Source organism: Mustela lutreola, chromosome 6 (genome assembly GCF_030435805.1).
Source record: "Mustela lutreola isolate mMusLut2 chromosome 6, mMusLut2.pri, whole genome shotgun sequence".
Lineage (NCBI taxonomy): Eukaryota > Metazoa > Chordata > Mammalia > Carnivora > Mustelidae > Mustela > Mustela lutreola.
In genome coordinates, this window is record NC_081295.1 from 8,444,998 (window position 1) to 8,472,123 (window position 27,126).

Below are 27,126 nucleotides of genomic sequence, written 5' to 3' on the forward strand. Positions count from 1 at the left end.
TACAAAATCAGTACCATCTGCCTAGGCCTGAAAACGACTGACTTTCATTACTGATACTCGGGAGAGAAGACCAGTTTATACATATACTCACTGTTCTTCCCAGCCCTGCCTTGCATCTATCCTTGGACACAGCCTAGAAGAGTGTCCAGCTTACTTGAGAATCCACACTCAAACGGTCCCGTCAGCCCAGCATATGGGGAGACATTCCAAACCTTCAAGGAGCACAAGCATGGTGATATGCAAACAAGGAAGGGCCAGGGGGAAATACCTCTGGGTTGCCAAAATCTAATGACTATCGTTTCCGGGGCTTACACCATCGGAGCTTCCAACTGTGTCTGTGCATGGGTTTGTTTGTTCTCTTCCTGCCAATGACCAAGTACCGTCAGCGTGTCTCCACTTGATAATTGCCTGAGCCAGCATTTGTATGCTGAGAGAAAAGCCATATGGTGCGCAGCGACGGTAAGTACAAATGGACCGGAGCGGGGGCGGTTACGGCGTGTCTACCACCACCTCCCACTACTATGAGCACCTAACCCAGCGTTACAGGAGGTGCTCCGAGCGCACACCACCTGGGAGGTGTCATTTATTCCCTCCATATTCCCGACGAAGAAAGAAGGCCGGGAGCAAGGTTAGGGTTCACCCAGAGTCACACAGCTGCACCAGAGCTGGAGCCAAATGCAAGCCCTGCTTTGTCTCATTCCAAAGCCCAGCTCTCCCCTTCCCAGCTCACAGACCCTCAGAAGCTGCTCCTGTCCGGATATGACCTGTGACCCCTGCTATTGAAAATGAATTAATCTAGGAAGCCACCACCATTCTAAAACAAATTACGAGCCTCCAGAGCTGGGTTTATCATCTCTCCCACCGTGCCACTTTCCTCTCTGGGGGACACTCCTGCCCCCCATACACCGTCATGGCACCTTGCGCTGAGTGTCCTCAACCTCCCTCCTTTCTGGAAGGAATAGAAGAAGCAGAGCACGTGCTCTCTCAGGGACATTTGCCTTCTTACCACAAAACTTAAGACCAAAGACTTTTCTAATACTGACAATTTAGGCCTCAGAGAGTTGCCTAATGAAGGTCATTTGTGAATAAAGGTCTCTGGGAGACCTGGAAATCGCACTTTCAAGGCAGTTCCTTCAGTTTCCCTAAGGTAAGTCCTGAATTTAAGGTTTTCCAAAGGTGCTAGGCCAATCTACCATGACCCTTTCTTCCCCCTCCCCCCCAGCACACACAAATTGGGTCAGTTAAACAAACTGTATGGTGGCTTGATTAGCAGATATTTTCACTCCCTGGATTGTTATCTACTTTGATATTTCAAACTGGTATCATTTTTGATGCTTCCTGGTAAACATCATCTGTGTCTTCTTAGAAAGAATTGGAGGAAGAGAAAGAGAGGGGGCTGGATGGAAAGCCATCTTTGCTGTCCAGCCCCACCCAGAGCCCCTCACTCTCAGAGAACTCATCAAACCATCATCTACCAGTGGAACAGTCAGTCTGGGCAGGCACAAATCAATGTATGCGCACTTGAATTGCTTGACAGAAAGCTTCTTCTTGAGACTAGAAGTGTGACCATATGTTCTATTCTTGATGATTGTTTTTGTAGGTCTCCTGATTTCATTCCTTACATGTGCAGTCAAGGCATAAAGGCTGTGAAACTGGTTTCCAGGTCTGCAGACTGCATTCTGACTCTGTGCTGTGGGATCAGTACTCTGGGAGCAAAAGGATGAAACCTGACAAAGTGATTCCTGAGGTATTCTAACTGTTCTTAGAAATTTAGACCAGACCACCCTCTCTGCTAAATAAATACCACACGCAACATTTTGTAGTAGTTTTCTGTATTCTTATCTGATAAAGATGATACCAGGTACATTCTTTAAAACTATAAACCCCATGAACTGCCTCTCTAAAAAGGAAAAAGGACAAACCCAAAGTCAAGACAACAGGAATTCTATGACCCAACAAAGGGAACATGAGGAGGTAACCTCGCAGAGCCTCCATGACAGGTTAGGGCTATGACAAGTTGTTTTTTCCTTCTCCCCAGGATACAAAATGAGGAAATGAGCTTAAGTGGCAACCTAAGGGATGCTAGGTTAAGTCAAAAGAATTTTCTGTCCGTGCCTTTTCCCGTTTCTCCCCATTCAAGGAGTCTTTGAATGGAGCAGGTGGGAAGATGGTCCGGACAGAAGAAAGAAGTGAGCAGAGTCTGCTACGACTCCAGCAATTTCATACCATGAGAAAGTCACTTCCATAGTTCGTGCCAGTAAACATTATCCAGATTCAAGGATATTTTGCCAAGTACCAAGTGGCAATGGTACTTTGGGTGATCTTTCAGATGCCCAGCAATTGCCAGGCCAGATGTTTCAGAGCCATGGCTCCAATGAGACCTCTACTGGTTTGTTCAGGAACAGACAATATGGACACAGTCAGCACCTAGAATTGTTACTGTGGTCTAGCTCCAAACTTCCGGTCTTATCCAAGAGTGCTCTAGGAGGCCAGTTTATTTCCAGGGTCAAAGTACAAATCCACTTTTGTTCAAGGATGGAGACCCAAATTCCAATGACTCTGGAATGTCTGTCCTTATTAGGTCTTCAGCTTTCGCAGAGTGACCTCAAGGGGTTCTCTAGGGCTGGTGAATGCCCTTGGGAAACCAAAGCTAGATTCCCAGGGCCAGGCTGGCCTGACCAACATCCACGGGGCTCATTTCTCACAGTGGATAGGGCTATAACACCTCACCTGGCCCTTGCTCACCTTCCCACTCTGGCATCTTACTCACTTTAGGTACAGATCTGTTCAAGGACTCATATCTCACTGTCAGACCTCCCTCTGTTCCTTGAGAGGCATAAAGGCTCTGAAAAATAAAAACTAGCCTGGGTTCCAGAGAAGAAAGGAAGGCCCATCCCAGGATGGCTTTGGGGAAGGGAGTATGAAATGCTACACAGGCTTTGGCTACTAGCAAAACCGATGACAGCAACATGCCCAGCACTGACCTAACCATCCCAGACCAAGAGTCTGTACTGCCTACGTGAGGATCCCATGTGAGTTCCAAATGGAATGAGTTTAAAGTGAAACTCAGTATCTCACTTCTCTTTTCCTTGCTTCAGACACCGCCACCCATCTGCAAGTGTACAGGCACAGCCACAACAAACAAAAATACATAATTCCTAGCAAGGGAATTCTGTGAAGAGCTATTCCTCAGAATAAAGGAAGGGAAGTTCAAAATCAGTTGATAAAATGAATCAATGGTAAAAGTAATCCAAAATGCACACAATTCATAGAGAAATCATGCCTTGAGTAAGGACTGTGATTCAAAACAGTAACTGAATATTTCTGGACCCAAAGTGTTGTTTTGCTAGTTTCTTTGTTTCATTTTACTTTGAAAAAATAACATAATGGCTGCATCAAAGTCTCCGAATTGGTGAAAAAAAATCAAACCATCAGGTTTATTGTCAATAGGGTTACATTAGAGAGGGTGGATCTGATATGGAACCATCGCGTGCTTCCTGTCTCCCTCCCTTCAGGACGCAGAGGGGAAAGTCAAGCCTACACAGCAGACCCCTCAGGGCCACTGCCTCACAGTGGGGGGAGAACAACAGGCCTGAACCACCACCCAGTGTCTTCCCATGCACAAGTCGGAGAGGAACCAAATGCAGCCTTCCACCAGGAAGGCGGACCTGAAGAGGAGGCTCATATGCCTGTGTCTTCCAATGCACTAACACCATGGAGTAGAGAAAGTAGACCAAGAGAGACTGGACTCTAGTCCCTCAAGCCTCAGATAAAGCAAGTCTCAGGGAGGACAGGGAGCACAGCATGAGGCCAGAGGCCAGAAGTGAAACACGAGGTGAGGAAAATGGAAGTCTCCTTAACATATCCAGCAGGCTATTTGCTGGCCCCACTGGGCATGACCATTAACCTGAGGTCAAGTGTGGCTGCTTCCTCAGAGAGAGGATCAAGACCACTTGTCCCACCTTCAGGGGCCTCTGCAGAACTAATCACTGTCCCATTTTTATGCTCTTGGGGTGAAATTTGGGGATCCTTCCAGATCCCAAAAAGCTCTGAGATGAGGAAGACTCATTCTTTGGTCAACTCCAAAGCCACACTGACCTCTAGGCTAAAAATTCACTCTTGCCTGTCCTTTCCAATCTCATATTTTGACCAGTCCATGCTGTCCAAAGTAGTCCACCAGAGTTTAAGCAAGGGGATGATCTATCATACACATATTCTGATAATATAATACCAGCAATATAAAAATGTTCCAATTTCAATGTAAGTTCATCCCATTATGAAATTCCTAAGGAAAATTTAGAGTCCAAGAGTGAAGCCTTCTGGGTTTTACAGCTTAAAATCTAAAGAAATTGAGGTCTAAGTTTTTTTCGACTCTTACTTCCCGTTCTGTCTAGCCTCGGCCAGAGGAGATTCATCTAGTGCCCAAATGGGGTCAGAGCCCCTGCCATCCTTCTCTGGAACTGGTGTGAATTCTTCAGGATTCCCTGATGTATAAATAATTAAATCCAAAGTCTTCCACCTGCCTAAATTCTTAAAGAGCCCCAAGACCCTCAAATCTCTATAAGCCAGCAAATCCAAAATGTGCAGTGTAAAAAACACATATTAAGTTTGTCTATCCAATGAAGCCTCTCCCAGTTCTGGTAATAAACTTCTGTTCATGTGAGCTCAGATGGCTCAGGAGACTTCATTGGAATCGTTCTAACTGGAACCAGATCCTGGGCACCGCCTCTGCTTTCCAGTCATGAGGCTGTGGCGGCAGCATCTTAGAATTGTTAGTGACAGCTTTCATGCCACATGGAGAAGAAACCAGAAATGGACAGAATGTCCAGGGGCTGTTAGAGTCCTGGTTCCGAGGTTCAATCCTTAAGGCCAGCTGAACCCCCTCACTTTGGAACATACAGCTCCACAAAACAATGAATTTTGGGACTTATATGAGTTCAAGTTGGGGTTCTGGCCACTTGCAGTCAGACCCTGATGGATTAATCAAGATCTTCTATGAAAGTCAAAAATATCTTTCTGAAGCTACCCCAGTAGCCAGTACGTTTAGTCACAAAACGCTGCCAGTGTGCAGACAGACACCCCCCCACCCCCAAATTAAAGCAAATACCAGCCAGGGATGGCAGCCATTCTAGCTGAGGGCTCTGTGCAGCCCACCCAGTCTGGCAGTTGATGCTGAGGAGAGAGAGACAAACTTGGTTAAGAAGGAAACCCCCAACGGAATGTTAAGAGCTTTTGAAATAAACTAATACAGTGAATCTTGGAACATTGAGAAAAATAAAATAAAATTAAGATGTTAAAAAAAAAAAAAGAAAGAAACTAGTCCCTTAAAACCCCCAAAATTTTTAAATTATTTCTTAAGTATACTAAGGATTGCTCTTTAATGCAACAAAACCTTCATGTTTATTTAAGTCTCCCTACTTTGTCTGTATTTGAAATGCAAGTTTTACTTTCCACTGGAAACCGCCAAATACTTCCCAGACTGAAATGAAGAAAACACAGATGCAACCATGAGTGTTTGACCAAAAATTCAATCAATAAGCCAGAAAAGGTTAGGATATAAACCGGGGTGGGGGAGGAGGTTTTGAATCAGTGTGATCTACAACTTTGAGACTATAATTCTAAGGAAAGGTGGAAAAATTCGGCCCTTGTCCATAAGATACCAGACATAAAAGGAATAGTCACAAATGTAGAAACAACCAGATGGTTGGCAACACATGGGCAAAACACTGGAATGCCCGGCCAAGTTTTAATAATTTGTCAAATGGATGGAATTATATTTGCCAAATAATTATGATGCTCCCCTCAAAAACAAACAAGGACAACCAAAAAACAAAACAACAACAACAACAAAAACAACCAGGGCAAATACAGGTTGTTTTGCAATGGTGTGAAGAAAAACTGATATGAGTATAATCTACATATGGTTGACTGCATTTTCCACCTGGAAGACCAGGTCTGGGTAGACATAGTCTGAGTATTAAAATAATGGCCTGGCTCCTCTTCTGACATTTCACAATATGAATGGGGTTCAATAAAATTGTTTTCCACAGTTGGCATGGTTCTCTATGGATAACTGCTTTAAAAAATAAAACCTAGGTCTGGAAGTCTAGGTCCTTGGAATCTTTAAACTTAAAAAACACTCCACAGACCTGAAAGAACTTTGCAGACACAACCTCTGACCCCACCATGGGGAAGCCACACAGCACTATCCTCGCGTCAGAGAGAAACACCAAGGCAAGCAGATGTCCCAGGTCCTTCGGGAGATCTGAGGGCAGGCAGGGCTCTCCAGACTTTATCCCTGGCCTGCATTCCTCAAAACCCAATCCACCTTCCCTTGTCCCAATGTGCTCCCCTGTTACTGGGTCCCACTCTCATGCCCAACGTGTCCTGTCACATTCACCTATTGAGGGGCATACACAAGTAGAGTGAGAAACCAGAAGACTCAGAATGCCCCCAGACAGCTCTGGTGTGTGGCTGGGGCATCCTGACCCTCACTGCCAGCAGACTTTCCTAATGAACAGAGGGATGAGTGAGGCCACTAGGCTCAGTGTGTGCTCTGCTCACCTCTCTCCTCAGCTAAACCTGAGTTCCCTGCCCTCAGGCTATTCCAGTATTTTTGATCACAACAAAGCATCATTTTATTCAGAATAAATGGCCAAATTCACAGGCGTGCATGCCAATGAGCTTATAAGGGCACTAGATGGTCACCGAATACAATTGTGAATCACATTTTTTCTCCATCAGCTCAAAGAAGCCAAATGAAGCCATCCAAATCTCAAAACTCATGCCACTGGCCAAACTTGAATAAAGTTTGTCTGAGTCCACTTCTGTGCTCCCCAGACAGTTAGCTGTCATCACCTTCCTCTGCCTCTGCACAAGCTTTTTCACCTGGGGCAATTCTCAGGTGGCTACATGTCAGAGAAAGAGGCGTCTTCACATGTAGCTTCCGTAACCTGCTTCCCTGGGTCATGGGGTGGGGTGGAGGCGGGGGTGGGGGGCGAGGGGGCGTGGTAGTGTTGCACATAAGCTGGCCATGCCCTAGGCTGCCCAGCACTCCTGCCAGGACACGAAAACTTCCCAAGGAAAGATCCCCAGTGTTGCATGGGCTGTACTCTCTTTCCTGTGTCCCTTTCTCCTTATGATGAAGTTCTAGAACCTAGGTGAGGTTCAGTGAGCTGAGGTCCGGAGCCGATGACCAAGAAAGAGTTCTTGAGACATCTTTGGTGCAAAATGGTGGTTTATTAAAGCACGGGGACAGGACCCGTGGGCAGGACGCTGCTGCTGCCCGGGGTTGTGAGGGATGGCAGGGTATATACCTTGCAGTTGGGGGAAGGTGAGGGGAAGGGAGGTTTCAACGGAGTCTTCATATGCTGAAGAGGGCCTACGAGGTGCCGCCCTTGTGGCTTGATCAATGTCGTCCTTAGGCCAGCCATTAACATCAAGATAGTTGGGAGATTCTTGGTGGGGTGTTATGATCCTGCTATCATTTACATTCCCTTCTACCTCCGCCTCCTCCAGTTTATGGTGGGGAGGGAGACATTAGGGCTTCGGGAACTGAGAGTTATTTGCCTCTGGAAATTTGTGCTATTGATAAGGTAACCTCCCTGTTTGTAGATCTCTAGGACATCTGTAGAACAAGGGAGATTCCTGTCCTGCAGGATTGTGATCTCTGCAAGTTAACTATTTATCGTTTTATGGCAGTCTGGGGTGCCTGAGGAATGCCACACATATTACGGAGGGGAGCAGGTGGAGAGGGGGGTGCGAGGCGCCAGCTTCTGCTCTGTCCTCAGCCAGCCTCCTGCTCCCTCATCACTTAGAAGTTGACCCCCAAGCTCCCACCCAAGGCCACCTCCACCCAAAAAAGGCTGTCATTCAAATGCCATCTCACTACCCTCAAGGGTTTATGGTTTCCTATGGGAAATTTCTGCCTAGAATGTTCTAGATTCTAGGTTGTTTATTTGTATTGGGGGAGAAAGAGGGGTGAAGAGATAAAGGCAGAATATCTGTTAATATAGTTTACCTCGCATTAATCCCTTTCATTATCTTCCTTCCTCCCTGTCAGCCACCTTGGGGAAGATCTATAAAGCAGGAAAACACACAAAATAGACAACAAAATGAAGCAGCAAGGAATTGTTTCAAAACAAGCAGCAAGTGGAAAAACTAAAATCAAATGATCAAGCCCAAAGAATACTCTTAAAGTGAATCTGCCTTCTCCCTCAAGATGTCTTCTAAGAGTTTTAAGTTGAATTTTTTATTAGTTTCACTCAAGAATGGCCAGTTTCCCAACTAATTTATGATAGTTTAAAACTTGCACTGAATTCAGAAAGTGTCATGGCAGATCCATTTCTGGCTTCTTCCTCCCTTGACTTCTTCCACAATAGAAACTGGGATGCTAAATATCCATGATCCTTCAGCCTTCCCAGTAGCCATGGATGGTCATGTGATCCATTCTAGCCAATGACACATATGAGGAAGTTACTGCTATCATTTCCAGGAAAGTGTTATAAAGGGGATAGGACCCACTGTCTTGTGCTTTTGACCTTTTGTACCTTCCTTTATTCCGCCGTGGGATGTCAAAATGACACCTAACCAGGCAGCAGCCATTTTGGAACATGAGGTGACAAGCCTGGGTGTAATGACCCAGCCTGGGATGGCAGACCAGAAAAATGGAAAGAACCTGGTTAGCCTCTCTGCTCCTGAGATTATTGATGAGTGAGATAAACAATTTTCTGACCTGTTTAGCAAGCGTTTATCAGATATTGTGCCATTAGTACCCAGTCCATTGCTACCCACTGTCATCATTTCTGGACCCATAAAATCAAGCCACTTTTTCTCTTGATTTCTAAGTGAGAGCTGCTTTGTTTTAACTTAAATTATTTCTGTTGTTGTTGTTAAGGGACCTGCTCTGGGAATTTGATTTTGACAATGTCAATACTTTATTTGTCAGTATGCTACAGACTTGAGTCAGTACATCTGTCCAGAAAATGATGCAGCCAAAAGTTAGAGTAAACTCAACCCACAAAGCTGGCAGAATTTGATTGTTAGGATTTAAAATTTTAAAGCTCTTGGCCATTTTGTTCAGGAACTAATATAAGCAAAAGCTACTGTTCCAGATAAAAGACAAGAACGTTTCCCCATATAAACCACCAGCTTTCCAGAATGATTTAGGAAAATGGAACTGGAGTTATTGGACAGATCTATTTATTTATTTTTTTTTTAAGTAAGAAAACAAGAGACCGAGAAGCAAAAATACCTATGGATTGAAAAGGAATACAGAGCTCATGCCTGCTGTTGACCGGCATCAGAGATCCCAGTAGACACCAGTACTTTCCAGGTTTTTGTGGGATCTTTTGCACATTCTTCAAATTCAATTCGCAACTGAGGAATAGTTTCTCAAAGAATTACCATTGTTTGCTAGTCCAGCTTAAAGTCAGCCTACTATAAACTGCTTGACATGCCAGCCAAAAAAAACTCCCTGAAAATTCATTCCTTTTCCCAAAATGTGAAAGTCATTGCCTAACTATGTTAAACACTTGGGTATTACTGTCACTGAAATCACCACTCATCTTACTCAGAAAGATCCCTGAAAAATACCCTTAGAAGATAAGCCAAGCAAATGTTGTGGAGAGACAGGTATGAAACAGAGTAAATGAGACAGACATGACCAGAAGCCAATGACCACATGGGCCCAATGACAACCCAGACTACTACTAATAATCATCTTTTAACATATGCTCTCATATTTTAAGAATTAATATTTTAGATAATCAGTTAGTGGTTATGAATAAAGGCATGGGCAAACAATCTCTCAATAAAGAGGAAAGAAATGCTCAACACACTTCATGAACAAGGAGTTTAGGTTTTGTAGTGGGGTCATATGTAATCAAGAAAAAATAGAGAGGGAAGTAAAGAAAAAAAAAGGAATGAATATTTGTTATTTACCCATTTAGTAAGAGCCAGACATCTCATTTATTTCTGCAACAGACATATGTTGAATACCTACCATGTGTCAGATTCTGAGTTAGGCACTGGGGACTCAGAGGTGATTAAAAAGAGCTCTAGATTACCATGACTATCAGGTCTTGAATCTCCATAAAAACTGTATCAACTGTGCTTTGGTATCCCCATTTTTATAAATGAGGAAACTGAGTCTCACAGAGTTCAGTGACTCCTCAGGAATACACAGCTAGTACATTATGGTGTTAAAACCAAGACAAATCCAAAACCAAAGACAATGCTCTTTATACTACTCTTTATTGCCTCTCAGCTGCAGTTACAACTGAAAGAGATAAATGTAGGCTTGGACATAAATCAGAACCAAAGTTATAAAATTGTTAGTTATTGGGGCACCTGGGTGACTCCGTTGGTTGAGTGTCCAACTCTGGAACTCAGCTCAGGTCTTGATTTCACAGTTGTGACTTTGAGCCCTGCACTGGGCTCTGCACTGGGCATGAGCCTACTTAAAAAACAAAACAAAACAAAAGAAAAAACTGAAAAATATTGGTGACACCAGAATTCATGGTGATACCTGAGCTCATTGTGCTAAGCGAACTCTTACAAATACTAGGAAGAGTCCATGTTGCCAAACACTCATCTCTTGGTCCTTGACTTACTCTATCTACTTCCAATGATAGCTGAGGGGTTCTCCTCAAAGTACCTCTTCTTCTGTATTCCCTGACCCCACTGTCACCTGCTTTCCAGGACACCATCCTCCCTGGTTTCTCTTCCACATCATTGGTCTCCTTTGCCAGAACTCAAATGTTAGAGTACTCCAGAGTCCAGCTTCTGGCCCTCTCTCTTCTCTGCATGCACCCCGCTTTGTCTTCTCTCCCTCCTTAGCACATCTAATCCATGATTGCAAATGCCATCCATAAAATCATGGCTCCCAAATTCATAACTCCAGTCCTGGCTTTTCTTATGTTTTTTAAGATTATTTATTTATTTGACAGACAGAGATCACAAGTAGGCAGAGAGAGATCATAAGAGAGGCAGGGAGACAGAGAGAGGTGGAAGCAGGCTCCCGGCTGAGCAGAGAGCCCAATTCAGGGCTTGATCCCAGGACGCCGGGATCATGACCTGAGCTGAAGGCAGAGGCCTTAACCCACTGGGCCACCCAGGCACCCCGGCTTTTCCTATTTTTTTAAGATTTTATTTATTTGAGGGAGAGAGAGACAGATAAAGCATGACTAGGGTGCAGGGCAGAGGGAAAGGGAAGAGCAGACTCCACACTAAGCATGGAGCCTGATGAGGGGTTTGATCCTAGGCCCCCAATTCATGACCTGAACTGAAGGCAGATGCTTATCTGACTGAACCACCCAGGCCCCCCGGCTTTTCCTTTGAACTTCAGTGTGTCCAACAGTGTGCAAGATATCTCCAGTGGGACCCAAAGAATATAGATATCTGAAGAATGACTGGAAAGAAGACAGTTTAATTTGAACCGTTAGTTATAAAGAGGAGAACGAAGGGAAAAGTTGCATCTTGGAGGACAGAAGTGGAAAGTCTTTCAGTAAGAAGGGCCTAAAACAAAAGAAATAGGTCATCAAAGTTTCTCTTGGAAAATATAAAATTGAATTACTTCCTCTTCTACAGCTATCCTCCAGGACTGATGCAACAATAAAATGTGAAAGAAAATCATAAGGCACTCAACTAATGTGGGAGGCAGAAGAGCCACAGAGGGGATGATGTCACCAATTAAAACCCAATAGAAAATGACTGGGCATAATTTCCAGTACCTGGGCTCTTAGTCAGTTCTCCCTCCTCACATAGCAGGAGTGGACTTGGGGTCTTCATTTTCCTCAGGAAATAGTCTTTGGATTAAATTTTAAAATCTTAAAAGTTAAAAGGAAATTTATGTAATCTGGTCAACTTCCCCTTTTCAATCTGCCTATCTATTCTGTGCCTAAAACAGTCTTCAAATTCCTCACGTTCCCCCCTCTTCAAAGGTATATCTCCGTGAATGTGCTCCTCAGCGGGGTGACACAGAGTTAGTATGCAAGTTGCTGCTCTGGGAATACAAGTGAATAAATTCACAGCTGTGCAAGGAAGGCAGTGATCTTCAGGCTTTGGAGGGAAGCACTGTACTCATGCATGAAAAAAAGAATAAGGGCATCAGACACTTAATATCTACTGAATGCTACTAATTATGAACATTATCAGGGCTCAGAGGGTGAGGAAAGGAAGACTTTCTCAAGTCAGGATGATCAGAGAGCAAAGTACGACATTGGTGAGATTCAAGGAGGGTCTTTGTCAGAGATTTCCCCCATGTGTGGGAGACCTAACCAGTGCTTTCCACAGCTTGAATTCTTATTTTAAATTTATTTATTTTTATTTAAATTCAATTAACATATAACTTTTATTGGTTGCGGTGGTAGAGGTCAGTGATTCATCAGTCTTATATAATACCCAGTGCTCATTGCATCCTTATGCCCTCCATCACTAAGTCACCCCATCCCCCCACCCTTGTCCTCTCCAGCAACCCTCAGTTTGTTTCCTATGCTTAAGAGTCTCACAGCTTGAATTCTAAGAGGAAATTTAATCAAGGCGTTTCTGTGAGTCTAATCCAGCCTGCCCTTTAACCCTGAGAATGCTCTGAATTGTTTCCTATAATAAAAACTCTTTATAATTTCAGAGCATCAGTGGACCCCACAGAACTCATCCCAGAGACTCTTAGTTCAAAATCCTCATGTTCCTCGAGAGAGACACGTAAGCTGCTCAGACAATACCCCATGTCTCATCTCCAAGACTTCTTCCTTCCGGGTATTGAGTCAAAATGTGGTGATGACACTACTATAAAATAATATTAGCCTGTGTCTCAGGGCAATTGAGGAGCATAGTGTCCTCTGCCTCTATTTTCTCCTCCCCTTGGCCCTGGTTTGCTCAGATATCTGCAGGTACATGTGTGGAGAGTTATGAACCATAAAAGGAGGTTTTAATTCTCCCAGTCTATCAGAAAATAATAGAAGGCAAATGTTTGATGGGGTAGGAAATGTGAAAAAACATAGCTGGCCAGGGCACATGTTACAACAGAAAAAGGACATGTCATTTTCCTATGACATAAAGAATGTCCAAAATTAGATAGTCTGTGAGAGAGCAAGGCTGCCTCACCTCATCATCTAGAAGTCTCGACTAGAGACTATAGTCTAGATAAGAGAAAGATAGTGGTGCATCCCAAATTTTATTGAACAGGAAAAAAATAAAGATTGAGTGAATATTCGGGTGAGACCAGCAGGAAAAGTCCTCACACAAATTTACTGATTTCTCCTGCTAATCTTATAATTTTATGTATATCAGTGTAAAAACATTCAGAATTTGTTGAACAACAGAGGCAAGAGTGGACATCCTTGTCACATTCCTGATCTCACAGGGAACAGCTTTTCCCCATTGGGAATGATATTCACTGTGGGTTTTTCATAGATAGATTTTATGAAGTTGAGGAATGTTCCCTCTATCCCTATACTTTAAAGAGTTTTAATCAGGAATGGATGCTGGATTTTGTCAAATGCTTTTTCTGCATCAATTGAGAGGACCATGTGGTTCTTCTCTCTTCTCTCATTGATTTCTTCTATCACATTGATTGATTTGCGAATGTTGAACCACGCTTGCAATCCAGGGATAAATCTCACCTGCTCATGGTAGATAATCTTTTTAATGTACTGTTAGATCCTATTAGCTAGGATCTTGTTGAGAGTCTTGGTATCCATATTTATCAGTGATATTGCTCTGAAATTCTCCTTTTTGATAGGTCTTTGCCTGGTTTGGGGACCAGGATAATGCCAACTTCACAGAAAGAGTGCACTACTGGGTATTTACCCCAAAGATACAGATGCAGTGAAAAGAAGGGCCATGTGTATCCCAATATTCATAGCAGCAATGACCACAATCACCAAACTGTGGAAAGAGTCAAGATGCCCTTCAACAGAAGAATGGATAAAGAAGATATGGTTCATATATACAAAGGAGTATTATGTCTCCATCAGAAAGGATGAATACCCAACTTCTGTATCAACATGGACAGGACTGGAGGAGATTGTGCTGAGTGAAGTAAGTCAAGCATGGGGTGCCTGGGTGGCTCAGTGGGTTAAACCTCTGCCTTCAGCTCGGGTCATGACCTCAGGGTTCTGGGATCGAGCCCTGCATCGGGCTCTCTGCTCAGCTCAGCAAGGAGACTGCTTCCCTCTCTCGGGCTGCCTCTCTGCCTACTTGGGATCTCTGTCTGTCAAATAAATAAATAAAATCTTAAAAAAAAAAAAAAGAAAAAGAAAAAGAAAGAAGTTAAGCAGAGAGAGTCAATTATCTTACGGTTTCACTTACTTGTGGAACATAAGGAATAACATGGAGGACGTTAGGAGAAGGAAAGGAAAAGTGAATTGGGAGAAATCAGAGGGGGAAATGAACCATGCGTGACTGTGAACTCTGAGAAACAAACTGAGGGTTTTGGAAGGGAGGGGATGATGGGATGGATGAGCCTGGTTGTGGGTATTATGGAGGGCACGTATTGCATTGAGCACTGGGTGTGGTGCATAAACAAGGAATCTTGGAACACTGAAAAAAAAATAAAATAAAAACATTTGGAATTTAACTCCATATCTGATGAGTAGAAGTTAATTAGAAAGTACTAGATGATCCTATATTGCTACACATCACATTCAATGCCATTATTTATTGCTACATCAATCCTGATTTCATTATTAAGTCTTTGTATCCCTGTGCCTCAGAGCCTAGCATAGTCACTGGTCACAGAAGATATGAGTTAATTACTTAAAGACTTACTTTATGAATGAAGGATTCAGCCAGGTTTGATCTATGAATTAGGCGAATTGAATGTGCGTAGGTCTTTGGAACTCTGGGTTGACAGTTCAGCACAGAGTACAACACAGTGACTCATGTCTTCCTACGGCTCAACTATGGCCCACTGTTGGAAGCTGCAAGAATTCTTTCACCTACTGAAAAAGAATTGTGTTGGTAGGCATACCATATGTTGTGGGTTGAACTGTGTCTCCCCAAAAGCTATGCTGAGGCTAATGCCCAATATCTGTGAATGTGATTTGGAAATAGGGTTTTTGCAGATATAGTCTAGTTTAGATGATATTATGCTTGATTAAGTTTAGCCATGATCCAATGTGACCACTACCCTTATAAAAAGACTCAGAGAGAAGACCATATAACAAAGGAGACAAGAGAATGGACTGACACATCTATTAGCCAAGGAACATCAAGAATTGCTGGAAACCACCAGTCACTAAGAAGAGACAAGGATGGAGTCTTTTCTAGAGCCTTCGGACAGAATAAGACCCTGCCCTACAGATTTCAGACTTCCAGCCTCCAAAACTATGAGAGAATAAATTACTGTTGTTTAAAGTCACCCAGTTTGCAATCATTTGTTATGGCAGCACTTGGAAACTGGTATACCATGAAACATAATTCTCCAGCTGCTTATGGACTTCCAACACAAGCCAACAGTCTTCAAAAATCAGGGGCTGACCTCACAATGTCACAGTAAGATGGAGGCAGGACACTGCCCCACACTTGCCACCCCACGTATCCTGTTCTTGTCGGGTCATGTACATAAATATATTTGCTGTATACCACATGTAATCAATACCAAAGAAAGCACACATCAATACCAACCATTCAGCAAATATTTATTAAGCATCTTCTCTCTGCAGACAGCATATCATTCTAGGCAATGAGGAGACTTCAGTGAATAAAACTAACAAAATGTCCTGCTGTCATGGAGCTTATAGTGCAATGGAGGACAACAGCCAATTATCAACTACAAAAGCCAAGTACATGAACTATCAGGTGGGGCTAAAGGTTGTGGAGAAAATTAAGCCAGGATAAGAAGTGGTGGGGGGTAGGGATAGGATTACACTGTTAAACTGGGAAAAAGTAGTCACAATAATGCCTCATGAGATGTTGCATAATCTGGAGACAGTGAGAAATGTACCCATAGATGTTTATGGAAAGCTGTTTAGGCAGAGGGAACAGTAAATACAAAGGCACTGGGGCTGGGAGGTCCCTAGCACATTCCAGAACCAGCAAGGAAGCCAAGGAGCTGGAGCTGACAGTGAGGGAGGGTGTGGTATAGAAGATGATTATGTGTAGCCCTGAAAACTTGTTGGGATTTGGGTTTTTATCTAAGAGAGATGGGGAGCTACTGTGATTTCTGTGACTTCATGCATCACATGAAGTAAGAACCACTGTGACTCCTGTTTTGAGAATAGGGTCTAGGGAGAGAGGGCCAGAGCAGGGAAACCAATGAGGAGGTTTGTGCAGTAATCCCGATACGGCGGCCTGGACCAGGGTGGCAAGCTGCGGAAAGGATACAAGAGATCTCTGCATTTTTTCTTACAATTGCATGTAGTGACTACAACTACCTCAAAGATGACACTTTAAAAAGCTATTCTTGGGAAATAGTCCTTTGTGCCTACAGTGGAGTCCGAAATCCTAATCCGGATGCTTGAGGAATAGAGCACGCCAGGCTAGACTCCTAATAAAGGATCGCCGAATGCACCCTCGGAAACCAAGCCACTGCCCTGCATATCACACCAGTCTCACTGTGGAACAGGCTTCCCAAAGCTTTCTGTTTTCTAGGTGGAAGCAGCTGTGTGGCACCATTACCTCTCTCTAGAGGGACTTTATTTTATAAAACTCTGCTGTCATAAGATGCACCATCTTATGCCACTAAGAAGGCAGTCTGCCCAGCCATCACCTGGCCAACAGCAGCCCCTGGCCGGGGTCTTCAGAAGGCTGCCATTGCCTGGCCTGGCTGAGGTTGCTGCTCCCAAGCTCCCAGGAAACCACACCCGATAGTCGGGGTCCCTGGCCTCTTCCCCTGCCCAGCGCTGTGAGTTCTGGCTGCAGTGACTGCCAGTGGGATTTCACCCCAGACAAACATGGCGTCCTCCCAAGCTAGCCATCGTGGTGCACCCAACCGCTCACTGCAATGCCACCTAGTGTAGCCATAGAGCTGGTGCTATGGAACCCGCCATCCACCCTGTGCCAAGGACAGCACAGTTGCCTTCTCAATCTGTGTCTGTTGGCTCTAACCAACCACCTGTCCACCACATAACAGCCTTCAGACCCCTAGAACGAGTAGATGCTTAGGTGGCCTTTGAATAGAGTGTCACTTTTTAGACTCTAAGAGCCTGCATAAATAATATCCATTGATTTTCTCCTTCCCAAGTTACCCACCGCTGCTGCCCCCATGAACTAAAATTACTGACACCGTTTTCTCCCTTGGAAACTAAATTCCATCCCCAGAACCACCTTTGACCCCAAAGCCATTGTATTCAACTGTTTAGCTCCCCCATCTTAACTATAATCTACCCACAGGTGGAGGCATGAGACTCATGGTAACTTGGAACCCATTCCAAGATGGGGTTGTGGTATGCTAGAAGATTGCAGATAGAACCGAAGGCAAAGATAGTAGTTGGGAGCTATCATCTTGGTCTATAAAGTAAGGAGAAACCTCCCAAATCTCAAATAAATCAGAACGTAGAAAAGAACCCCCTCCCCTCTGGCCTAACTCCTGCACTGTCCGCCACTCAGCATCCGTGCGACCTCCCACTGTGCGCACTCCTTCAACGGTCATTGGACCATCTAGCAGGGCTGTCCTTCTAGCCCCGAATGTAACTATTCCCACAGGGGCCACTTTGCAGGATCCACCAGAAATGCCTATTTCTTCAAAACTGTCACGCTGCTCTTTGCCCCTCTGTGCCCTCACACACATGGCATGGTTCTTCACCTGAAATGTCCTTCCTGGCCCTCCTTCCCTAAGTAATGGCCACTCCTCTCCTCAAAACCCAGCTCAAATATGGCTGTCCTGTTTGTCCCATCCAATTCCCCCCACCATGGACTGTCCTAATATGCACCACACTGTGTGCATTCCCTCCCCTACTCCCCTCTGCCTATGCCTTCTGGACAGAGGGACTGTGTTTATTAGACTTGGTATCTCTGCATCTGACATGTATTAATGCTGACTGGCTGAATGAATGGATGGACGGATGCCCTTTAAATGGAGACTCACGCAAAGTTATCATCAGAAGGGACCCTTAGCCATGTCCATAGTCCGATGCCCTCACTTTGTAGATGAGAAACAAGTCTGCAGAATTATGAGCTTCCCAAACTCACACAGTGCAAATTAACAGCCAGATCAGGTGAAGCGAATGTAGGTGAGATGGGACCCAATAAAATAATCCCTAAAAGACAAATCCCAGTGTTTAAAGAATACTGTTTTCTGAGAAGTTCCAAACACCTTAATAATGCTCTTACAGTCTTCTCACCTCTATGAGGTGACATAGGTTAACAACTAATGTCTGTCAAACCCATAGATTAACAACGAATGTCTGTCAGCAGTGTTCCTTGATTTAAATGGTCTGCTGTAAACAAACTTGAATTCTGGGAACCTTGTGGTTACAACACAAGGCTGACAGGCTCCATCATAAGGATCAGGCATCCGCAGACAACCACTCTATTAAACTCTGAGGGTTTCTGTAACTAACTAGACACAGAGCATGGATCTCAAGGGCAAGTTTTTTTTTTTTTAAGCCTTTAAAAAGATTATTTTTAAAATTGTTTTAAAAAATTATTTTTAAAAAATCTTAAAAATTTTTTTAATCTTTATTTTTTTATTAACATATAATGTATTACTTGCTTTGGGTTACAGGTCTGTGAATCAGTCCTACACAATTCACAGTACTCATCATAGTACATACCCTCCCCAATGTCCATAACCCAGCCACACCATCCCTCTCTCCTATCCCCCTCCCCACCTCAGCAGCCCTCAGTCTTTTTCATGAGATTAAAAGTCTCTTGTGGTTTGTCTCCTCTCAATCCCATCTTGTTTCATTTTTTCCCTCCGTACCCCCACAAACCCGTCGTGCCTCTCAAATTCATCATATCAGAGAGATCATATGACAGTTGTCTTTCTCTGATTGACTTATTTCATTTAGCGTAATACCCTCTAGTTCCATGCATGTCATCGCAAATGACAATATTTCATTTTTGATGGCTGCATAGTATTCCTATATACATGTGTGTATATATATGTATACATATACATATATATCACATCTTCTTTATCTATTCATCTACTGATAGACATCTAGACATCTAGGTTCTTTCCATAGTTTGGCTATTATGGACATTGCTGCTACAAGCATTTGGGTGCATGTGATCCTGATCACTACATTTGTATCTTTAGGGTAAATACCCACTAGTGAGATTGCTGGTCATAAGGCAGCTCTATTTTCAACTTTTTGAGAAACCTCCATACTGTTTTCCAGAGCAGCTGCACCAGCTTGCATTCCCACCAACAGTGTAGGAGGGTTCCCTCAAGGGCAAGTTTTAACAGGAGTCACTAAGGAAGGGACACTGCCTGCCATGAAGATTGAGCTTGTACCCAATGCCAAATAGATTTTGTAACTGGCAACAGGCTCACTACAACCTCATCTGAACTTAACCCCTACTAGAGTTCAACATGCTTCCGTGTGTGACAGAATCATTTCTCAACAGCCAATGGCAGTGTGATTGCAGTGTAGACTTAGAAGGACATTCCGAGCCAATCAAAAGTGGTGGTACCCGCTCCCACTGCCAGTCCAAAGGAGAAAATACGGGGAATTCAGCAAACACCCAAACAGGAGCTGGGTTAGCCTTGAGGAAGCACAGAGGATGTGGATCTAAAAGACTGGGGTCCAAATCCCGGGATTCCGCAAACTACATGGTTTTGGGAAAGCCAGCGATCTCCTGGGAACCCAGTTCCTGTGTGGTGAGGGGAGGATGTTACCAACTTCACGAGGTTGTCACGAAAATCAGATGGCGTGACACAGAAATGAATGCTAAACTTCGTGGCACTTGTAACTGCCAGTTAGTATTTAAAAAAAAAAAAAATTTAAATGCACACTGAAGAACTCTACGTAAAAATGAAAGTAGAATTGTGTAGGGTGTACCATACAGATTATGATGCTATTATAATTTAATCATTTCCTCCACATACAAGGGGCCACGGCCGAAAAATGTGATTAATAACACAAGCAGCTCTCCAGCTATTCTGCTAGACTTAGAAATCAGCCTTAGATCGCGCATCGAGGGAGGTCAACCGGGAGAAACTTGAGACTGATTAACCAGCTCACTCAAAACTGACTCGCGGTGCTCAAGAGGACCGTGTCCTCCTCCAAGGTCCCTTGTCCCTCCCCGTCTTCCAGCTGCTGCAGCTCTGGGGGGCCGGCAGAGACGCCAGGGGTCTCCCAGGGCTCAAGGGCTGCCGACCTGTGCTTTGGCTTTAAGCTTTCATGCTCCCTCTCGCCAGGGATCATTACTAACAAGCACTCATTTCCAATCTTAACGCAAGATTTGTCCTTCCTGACATACTGTCTGAAGGAAGCTTCAATGAGGAGCAAAGCTGACAAAAGGCAAACATTAAGGGAAACCCAAAGCAGATAACTGCACGTTTATCCTAATTTTCTTATCTCTGTAAAGCCACCACAGCCGGGGCATCAGTGCAAGGGGCCGGCGGGCTGTGGAAACGCCGCCACAAGGCCAGCAGCGCCCTCTAAGGGCCTCTGGGCGCAAGCGCGGCCGCCCTCGGGGCCGAGAGGAAAAGGTGGGGGGAGGGGGGAGGAATCTGTCTTCCTCATGACGTCACCTAACTCTCAGTGGCAGATTCCTTATTCAAAATTTCTAAATTTTTACCATTTGGCCCATACTGGAGAAATTTCCTTAATGAAAAAAATCAATAATAACACAATTCCCAAAAACAGAATTAAATTCATACTCTTTGCAATAAGACAAGGATAAATTCTAGAAGGAAGGAAAAGATGTTAGTTTATATGTATAACCAATACCCCTATCCATATGCCCTAATATCTGCTTACTAAAACTGATAAAAGAAATAAGCAATATCTGTCCCTGCCCCCAGCTACCCAGCTCTTGTCAAAGGCACCTAAAGTTTCAGGTTTGGATATATTCCAACGTAAATATTCTATGGATTAACAAGTAAATATATGTATGTTTCTCTTCTTCATTTTTATATCTTTAAATACTCGCCTCTATATTTTCAGACTGAAATAAAATGTCCTGATAAGAGACTTAATGATAACTTAAATAATTCCCAGTTCCATAGGAACAATGAAGCAATGTTTGCTCCTCATTCAGTGACAGGTGATGGGGTCCTTCCCGAAATGGTTGCTTTTAGCCTCCCCCCCAACCCTCAACTGAAGTAGCAGAATAGCAGCCTCCAATGATGGGCATCTCCCAGTCCCCAGAACCTGTGAGTACGTGACCTCATTGGCAAAATGAACTTTGCAGATGTGATTAAGTAAAGGACCTGGAGATGAAGAGCTTATCCTGCATTATTCCAGTGAGTCCAATAGAATCACAAGGATTCTCATAGGTGAAAGAGGGAGACACGAAGGTCAGAGTCACATAAGGTAAAGTGTGGGAAGGAGCAGAGTGACAGGACCGCTGGAAGAAGCCGCTAGAAGAATGTGGGCACTTCTAGAAGCCTGAAAAGGTAAGGACCAGATTCTCCCCAAGACCCTGAAGAAAGAACATGACCCTTCGTTTTAGCCCAGTGAGACCTATTTCAGAGTTCAGAATTCCAGACTTACAAGATAATAAATTTGTGTTGTTTTAAGCCACTAAATTTGTGATGAACTGTTACAACAATAAATAAGAAACTAATACAACCCCCCCCCCCACACACACACTCCTCACCTCCTCCCCTGCCTGTTTTCAGGAAATGGGGCTTTATAACTCAACTAGAGATACGAATGGCCAGATGTCACCTCTGGAACCATCCGGTGACAACTCCTCAAGGACATGAATCATCATTCTGAAATTCTGTTATAACCTCTGATTCCACAGCAACAAATTGCATGCTCAGTAGATGAATTAAACATTTCTTTCATCTGGGTGGGCTCCAATGCACAAGACAAAAGGAAAGGGTATATCCATCCTTTCTTCTCAAAGAGGACAAAAGTAGGTGGGAAACCCTGCAGAGCTGGGCATAGATTGGGCCATAGGAAGACCCCAAAAGACTTTGGAGTTGGAAGGAATCTTTCCATTCACTTGGACTAGTGGAGACTGACTAGCTGGCCCAAGGCTGGCCATACTGCATGTGAAGGACACCACTCTGAGTCTCAGAGTCAGGCATCTTGATGGAGGACATACTTCCCCTTTCTATGCAAGTGGCTATCAAACTTCCTCTTCTCTGGATTCCTGTCTACTCTTAAATTAATGACCATCTCCCAGAGGTTATATTTATGTTGGTTTTATCTGTTGTGATCTACTAACCAGAAATATAAACTAGGCATGCATTCCTCTGCATGCATTAAATCATTTTAAAATAGCAGCAGTAAGCCATTTCATATTGGCATTAAAAAAAACTTATGTTTTATGAAGAATAACTGTTTCCCAAAACAAAAAGAAATGGAAGAGTGGCATTGTTTTAAACTTTGGCACATCCCTTCAATAGGAGACAGCAGGATCTCTTCTTTGCTTACGTCTTCAGTCCATTCTAATATGTTGTAGTTGAAGTGCCTGAAGAAAATCCAACTTCACACGGCTCTGTAGTTGGAAAAGTATCTTAACAGCCTCATGAATCTTTTTGGAAAATCTTTGATACTACACCAAAACTCATCAAGTAGCAGTTTCTTCAAGGTTGGTTGTGATGTAGAATCCGAAACTGTATAAAGAATTTTTCACACTTTGTTACATGAAAGATCCACTGGGCTCTCTTGCACTTTGGCTGGATCTTTTAGCTAGGCAAGATTTGGTAACTTTATGCATTGGTCACTTGGAATTTACTGGTTCACTTGGTTATGCAAGTTATCTAAATGCTGACACATTTTTATAAGACAATATTTAGACAATCACATTCATTTATCTCACCACCGATATTGTTAGAGAAGTTTTTAAGCATTGGGAAGCTTTCAAATGATATTGGAGATGACTTGGCAAAATTCCAATTTTCATCTGAAAGCTCAAATTTTATCACTGGCAAGATACACTATCAGTTATTTTACTAGAAGTAAAATACCCAAGTTTGTCTGCCAAATACCCAAGTTTGTCTGTGGTCATTCTTTCTGGTAAATATGGTGTTCCATGAAAAAAGAAGCTAGTTCAGTTCACAACTCAGACTATCACACAAGAGCTTTTCCTTAGGATTACTTGAGGATTGCCAGGATTTTCTTCATGATTTTTCTTCAGGATTATCACTGAACTTGGGCAGTCCGCAGAAGTAATTTATGTCCCTTTCCTGTTCCTTCCCACAAAATATTAAAAAGACATGCATTCAAGGGTAGAGATTTGTAAAATTAATAATTTTTACTGTTGCACCAGGACATTCTTAACTGAAACTGGCATATCTCTTCTTCACTTCAATGACTATGAGTTCATTATGGTGCCAAGACCTCAATTCACCCTAAAATACCAGCGGTTTCACCCACCAAGATTTCTACCTTTGCAGCAAACATCAACACGGTTAAAAACAACAACAACAAAAACAAAAACAACAACAAAAAAAACAGTATCTTGCCATTTCTTTGAAGATAGTTTTGACCTTGCAAATTCCCTGAAAGGATATTTAGGTTCTAAAGAAAAAAATTAAAGTCACCCATAACCACCCTAAGAGAACTGCTAGAAATATATGTGAGTGTGTGTCCTCACATTTTTAGAGATATGTGTCTATCAGACTGGCAAGTGCCACTGTAATCTCAATGGTTGCTTAGCAGTTTATTGTAGGGATGGATGGTGGAGGGATCACTTGCTTATTTTGGTTTATGTTTTAATGGACCACCAAAGGGTTTCTTTTGATCTTTCGTGTGCCCTGCAAATCTCCTCTGTTTTAAGGAAAGTTCCTCTGAGCTGTGGTGGCCTGCCATTTAGAGTGGCCCTGGGTGCTTTCATTACAAGGATTCTGGCCCCCAAGGTCTGGGGAGCAGGGGAAGGCTTGACTCAGGCAGCTAGTGGGGCCCATGTGTTGATTCAGCCAGAGAAGGAGCGGTGTGCCCATGGCCTTGCTATCAGACCCAGAATCCAAGTCTGGAAGAGCGACTGCAACTATGTACGGCAGGACAGACAGGAAGCCTTCCAGAGGAGCAGATGAAATAAATTATGTGCCCCATGATTTCTTTCACAGCGGTGGGGAGCTATCTGCAGATTATATCTCTTCCTTCCCTTCTATTATTTCATTTAAAGGCAGTAGATATTCATTTCAAAATGTGCTGGTCCATTTCTAGTCTGATCATCATTTTCCTGCAAGTCCCACGTCAACACAGTCGAGCAAAGTGCCAGCAAGCATTCCAGCTCCCACATTCCATGGCTCAGTGAATTTACAGAGCAGAAGGCAAGCGAGGGCATAGCATTTCGGGAGCTGCCACACAGAACCCTGACTCCAGGCACACGCAAATGTAACCCACTGGGGCAGGTGGCAGAGGAATCCAGCAGGAGTAAAGCTGGAATCATCATGAAGCCAGGTTAGCATTATTTCCAGCTCCGGCCCATTTTCTGAAACAAAAACTCTTTCAACATGCAGAAAACTTAATTTAGTTGGGGGCGGGGGGGAAGCCATGGGTTGTAGGTGGGAGAGAAAGGCTTTAAAATAGCTTTATTCTTGTTAACTACTGCACCAAATATTCAGTGAATGCTTTCCTAGAGATTGTTAAGAGAGGAAAACAAAATCTACTACTGGTCCTGCCTTTTAGGAAGAAATGACTTTGGGCATCCCACCATGCAGATGAACCTGCTGCAGAGGTACCCACCATAAAGAACTGCAAGATGTGCCCCCCCAACTGTCCCTCATTTCCCCTTTTTAAAAGGGCAATAAGGACACTAAATAGCATCATCAAGCAAGTAGCCTTCCTTGGAATCACATCTGAATTTTTATAACCCAGCTGGGAGTGAATAGTATCAACAGAAATGTGGACTTCTTGGATTCCTACAAACTGATGGCATCAATACAAGCCTCGCCGTTTCAAGTGTGAAAATGCCTGCACAGGAGGTGGGAACAAGGGCCACCGAAGGCTTAGGGATGAAAAACCCACCACAAACTTTAACTCTCTGCAGGAAACCTTCAGAACTTCTGAGACCAGCACGCTGGTATTTTCTGAAGAGCGCGGCTCACGTTTCATCCCCGAAAGAAAGCATCCTTCCCAACTCCAGCCCTGGGTCTTCGGGGAAGGGCAAGCTTCTCCCAGATCGGCTCTCCCACTTTCTCTCTCCCTCCTCTCAAGACCAAAGTCTTCCCCCAGCTCCACAGTTCCCACTGGCTTCCGTCCGAGTGCCGCGGACGCTTGGGCGCCGGGGTACCTGACCCCCGACCCACCCCCCCGGGGCGGCTCGCAGCTTTCCCCCCGTGCGCTTCTAGAAGAGTCCTGCCTCCCTGCCTCCCTTCTGGTCTCCCGAGTGCCACCCTCCAACAGGCATCCCTACCTCCGGGCAGGTGAACTGAAGGAAAGGATGCCCACAGGGAAATTCTGGGCAAAGAAAAATAAGACCCCCACCTCCACCGCAATGCCAAAGCGTCGCTTTTCTCTTTTCTTTTTTGTTTTTCCTTTGCCTGAATCTCTCCAGGAAGTTAGCCTGACTGCTCGAGTCTCCGGACTCTGGAGCGTTCGACGGCAAAGTTGAAACCAAGGGCACTGAGGTCCCCGGCACCCATGGTGTCCCCGCGCCCGACTCCCATGCGCCAGGTGCCAAGTGCCCAGACCCCGCGTCCCCAGCCGCCCCTCCGCGCCGCGACCCGCGAGCGATGAGGACGCACAGGTTAGTGACACGACACGCACAGCACAGAGCGGGACGGCGGTCCCCGGAGCGACAGGCAGGGTGGGTGATGCGCGGAGGGTGGACAGAGAAGCGGCGAGGAGGCGCGGGGAATCGGGCAGCCGAGCCCGGGACTGCGCGTACCTGGAGCCCCCGCCGGGGACACGACCGGCAGCAGCGCGGCCAAGAGCAGCAGCACCCAGGGCAGCGGGCACCGCGCGCGCGGGGCCGCCCCCGCCTCGGGCGCCATCGGGAGCCCGGGGTGCGCGGCGGGCTGGGCGGGCTGGGCGGGCTGGGCTGGCCGGCTGCCGGGTGGGCGCTGGGAGAGAGTCAGGGAGCGCCGAGGCGCTGCCGTCGCGGCCGAGTGGGTGCGCGCGCTCTGCGCGGTGGCCAAGGCGCGCTGGCCCAGCGCTGATCGCTCCGCCCGCGCACCGGCCGCCGCGCCGCGTACTGAGGCCTCGGGCCGCCCGCCGAGCTTTTTAGCCGCCAGCGGGCGCCCCCTGCCGGCGGCGGGGCGGCGGACTCCGGCAGGAGGGGCACCGTGTGCCGCGTCGGGGCTCCTGTGCCCGAGCGCCCCGGAACCCCGCTTGGTGGTTCTGAAAGTTCGGGGATTCTCAGGGCAGTGAGAATTTCCTCCCTTTGTCCAACGTCTCGTTTTCTGGCTCGGGAAATGGCTCCAATCGCCGCCAAGCCCAAGAGTGACCTACGATCCCGTCGATAGCCCTGGTTTCAACGCTGGGGACGGAAGCCACGTCCCTTCACCTCTTTCTGCACATCGTGGCCTTTCCTGCGGCTCAGCCCGGCCTTCCCACACCCCGCGCGCCCAGAGAGGGCTTTGATGTCCTCGGACCCTGCTGCTCAGGCTGTCCTTTCTGTGGAGCTCATCACCTGCTCTCAGAATCCGTCCTGAAGTCCGGGGAGTCTCCAGCCCGAGGCCTTGACGGACCCGGCCTCCTCTAGGATCGGTGGTGTTAACACTGCTTCGGAGCTCTCTGTCCTGGACTCCCACCTGTGGAGGCCCGCTCCCGCCCTCGGAAGCCTCGCGCCCCTCCGAGCGGCTGGGAGCGCCCCTGCAGGCGACAGGGACACCTGCGCCAGAGCTGCCGGCTGCCCGGCGGTTTCCGCGCCAAGCTGCTCCAGCTCGAGCTCACAACCTAACCCTGAGCCGGCCCTCCATCCGGACACCCCAAAACTTGACCAGCTTTGTGTCGTTCCACAGAGAGGAAGCGATTGTTGTATGAACTGTGGACCGATGAAAAAGAAATGCAGTATCTCTTCTCTGAAACAAAGCAACAACAGCACATTCTAGACCTTAAACCCTGGCTGGTGCCTCTTGCCTAGGGATCAGCTACGAACCCTATTTCC

The 27,126-nt window shown here is 45.3% G+C and overlaps 1 protein-coding gene across 4 annotated transcripts in view; it reads right to left on the reverse strand.

Moving 5' to 3' along the window:
- FNDC1 (fibronectin type III domain containing 1) overlaps positions 1-26,190 on the reverse strand; it is a 112,654-nt gene extending 86,464 nt beyond the window's left edge. For all 4 annotated transcript variants that reach the window (XM_059176631.1, XM_059176629.1, XM_059176632.1 and 1 more), the window contains exon 1: positions 25,906-26,190. In XM_059176631.1, coding sequence (XP_059032614.1) covers positions 25,906-26,011 — 106 coding nt within the window. In that variant the 5' untranslated portion in view covers positions 26,012-26,190. The remainder of the gene's footprint in view (positions 1-25,905) is intronic.
- Between the last annotated feature and the right edge of the window lie 936 nt (positions 26,191-27,126).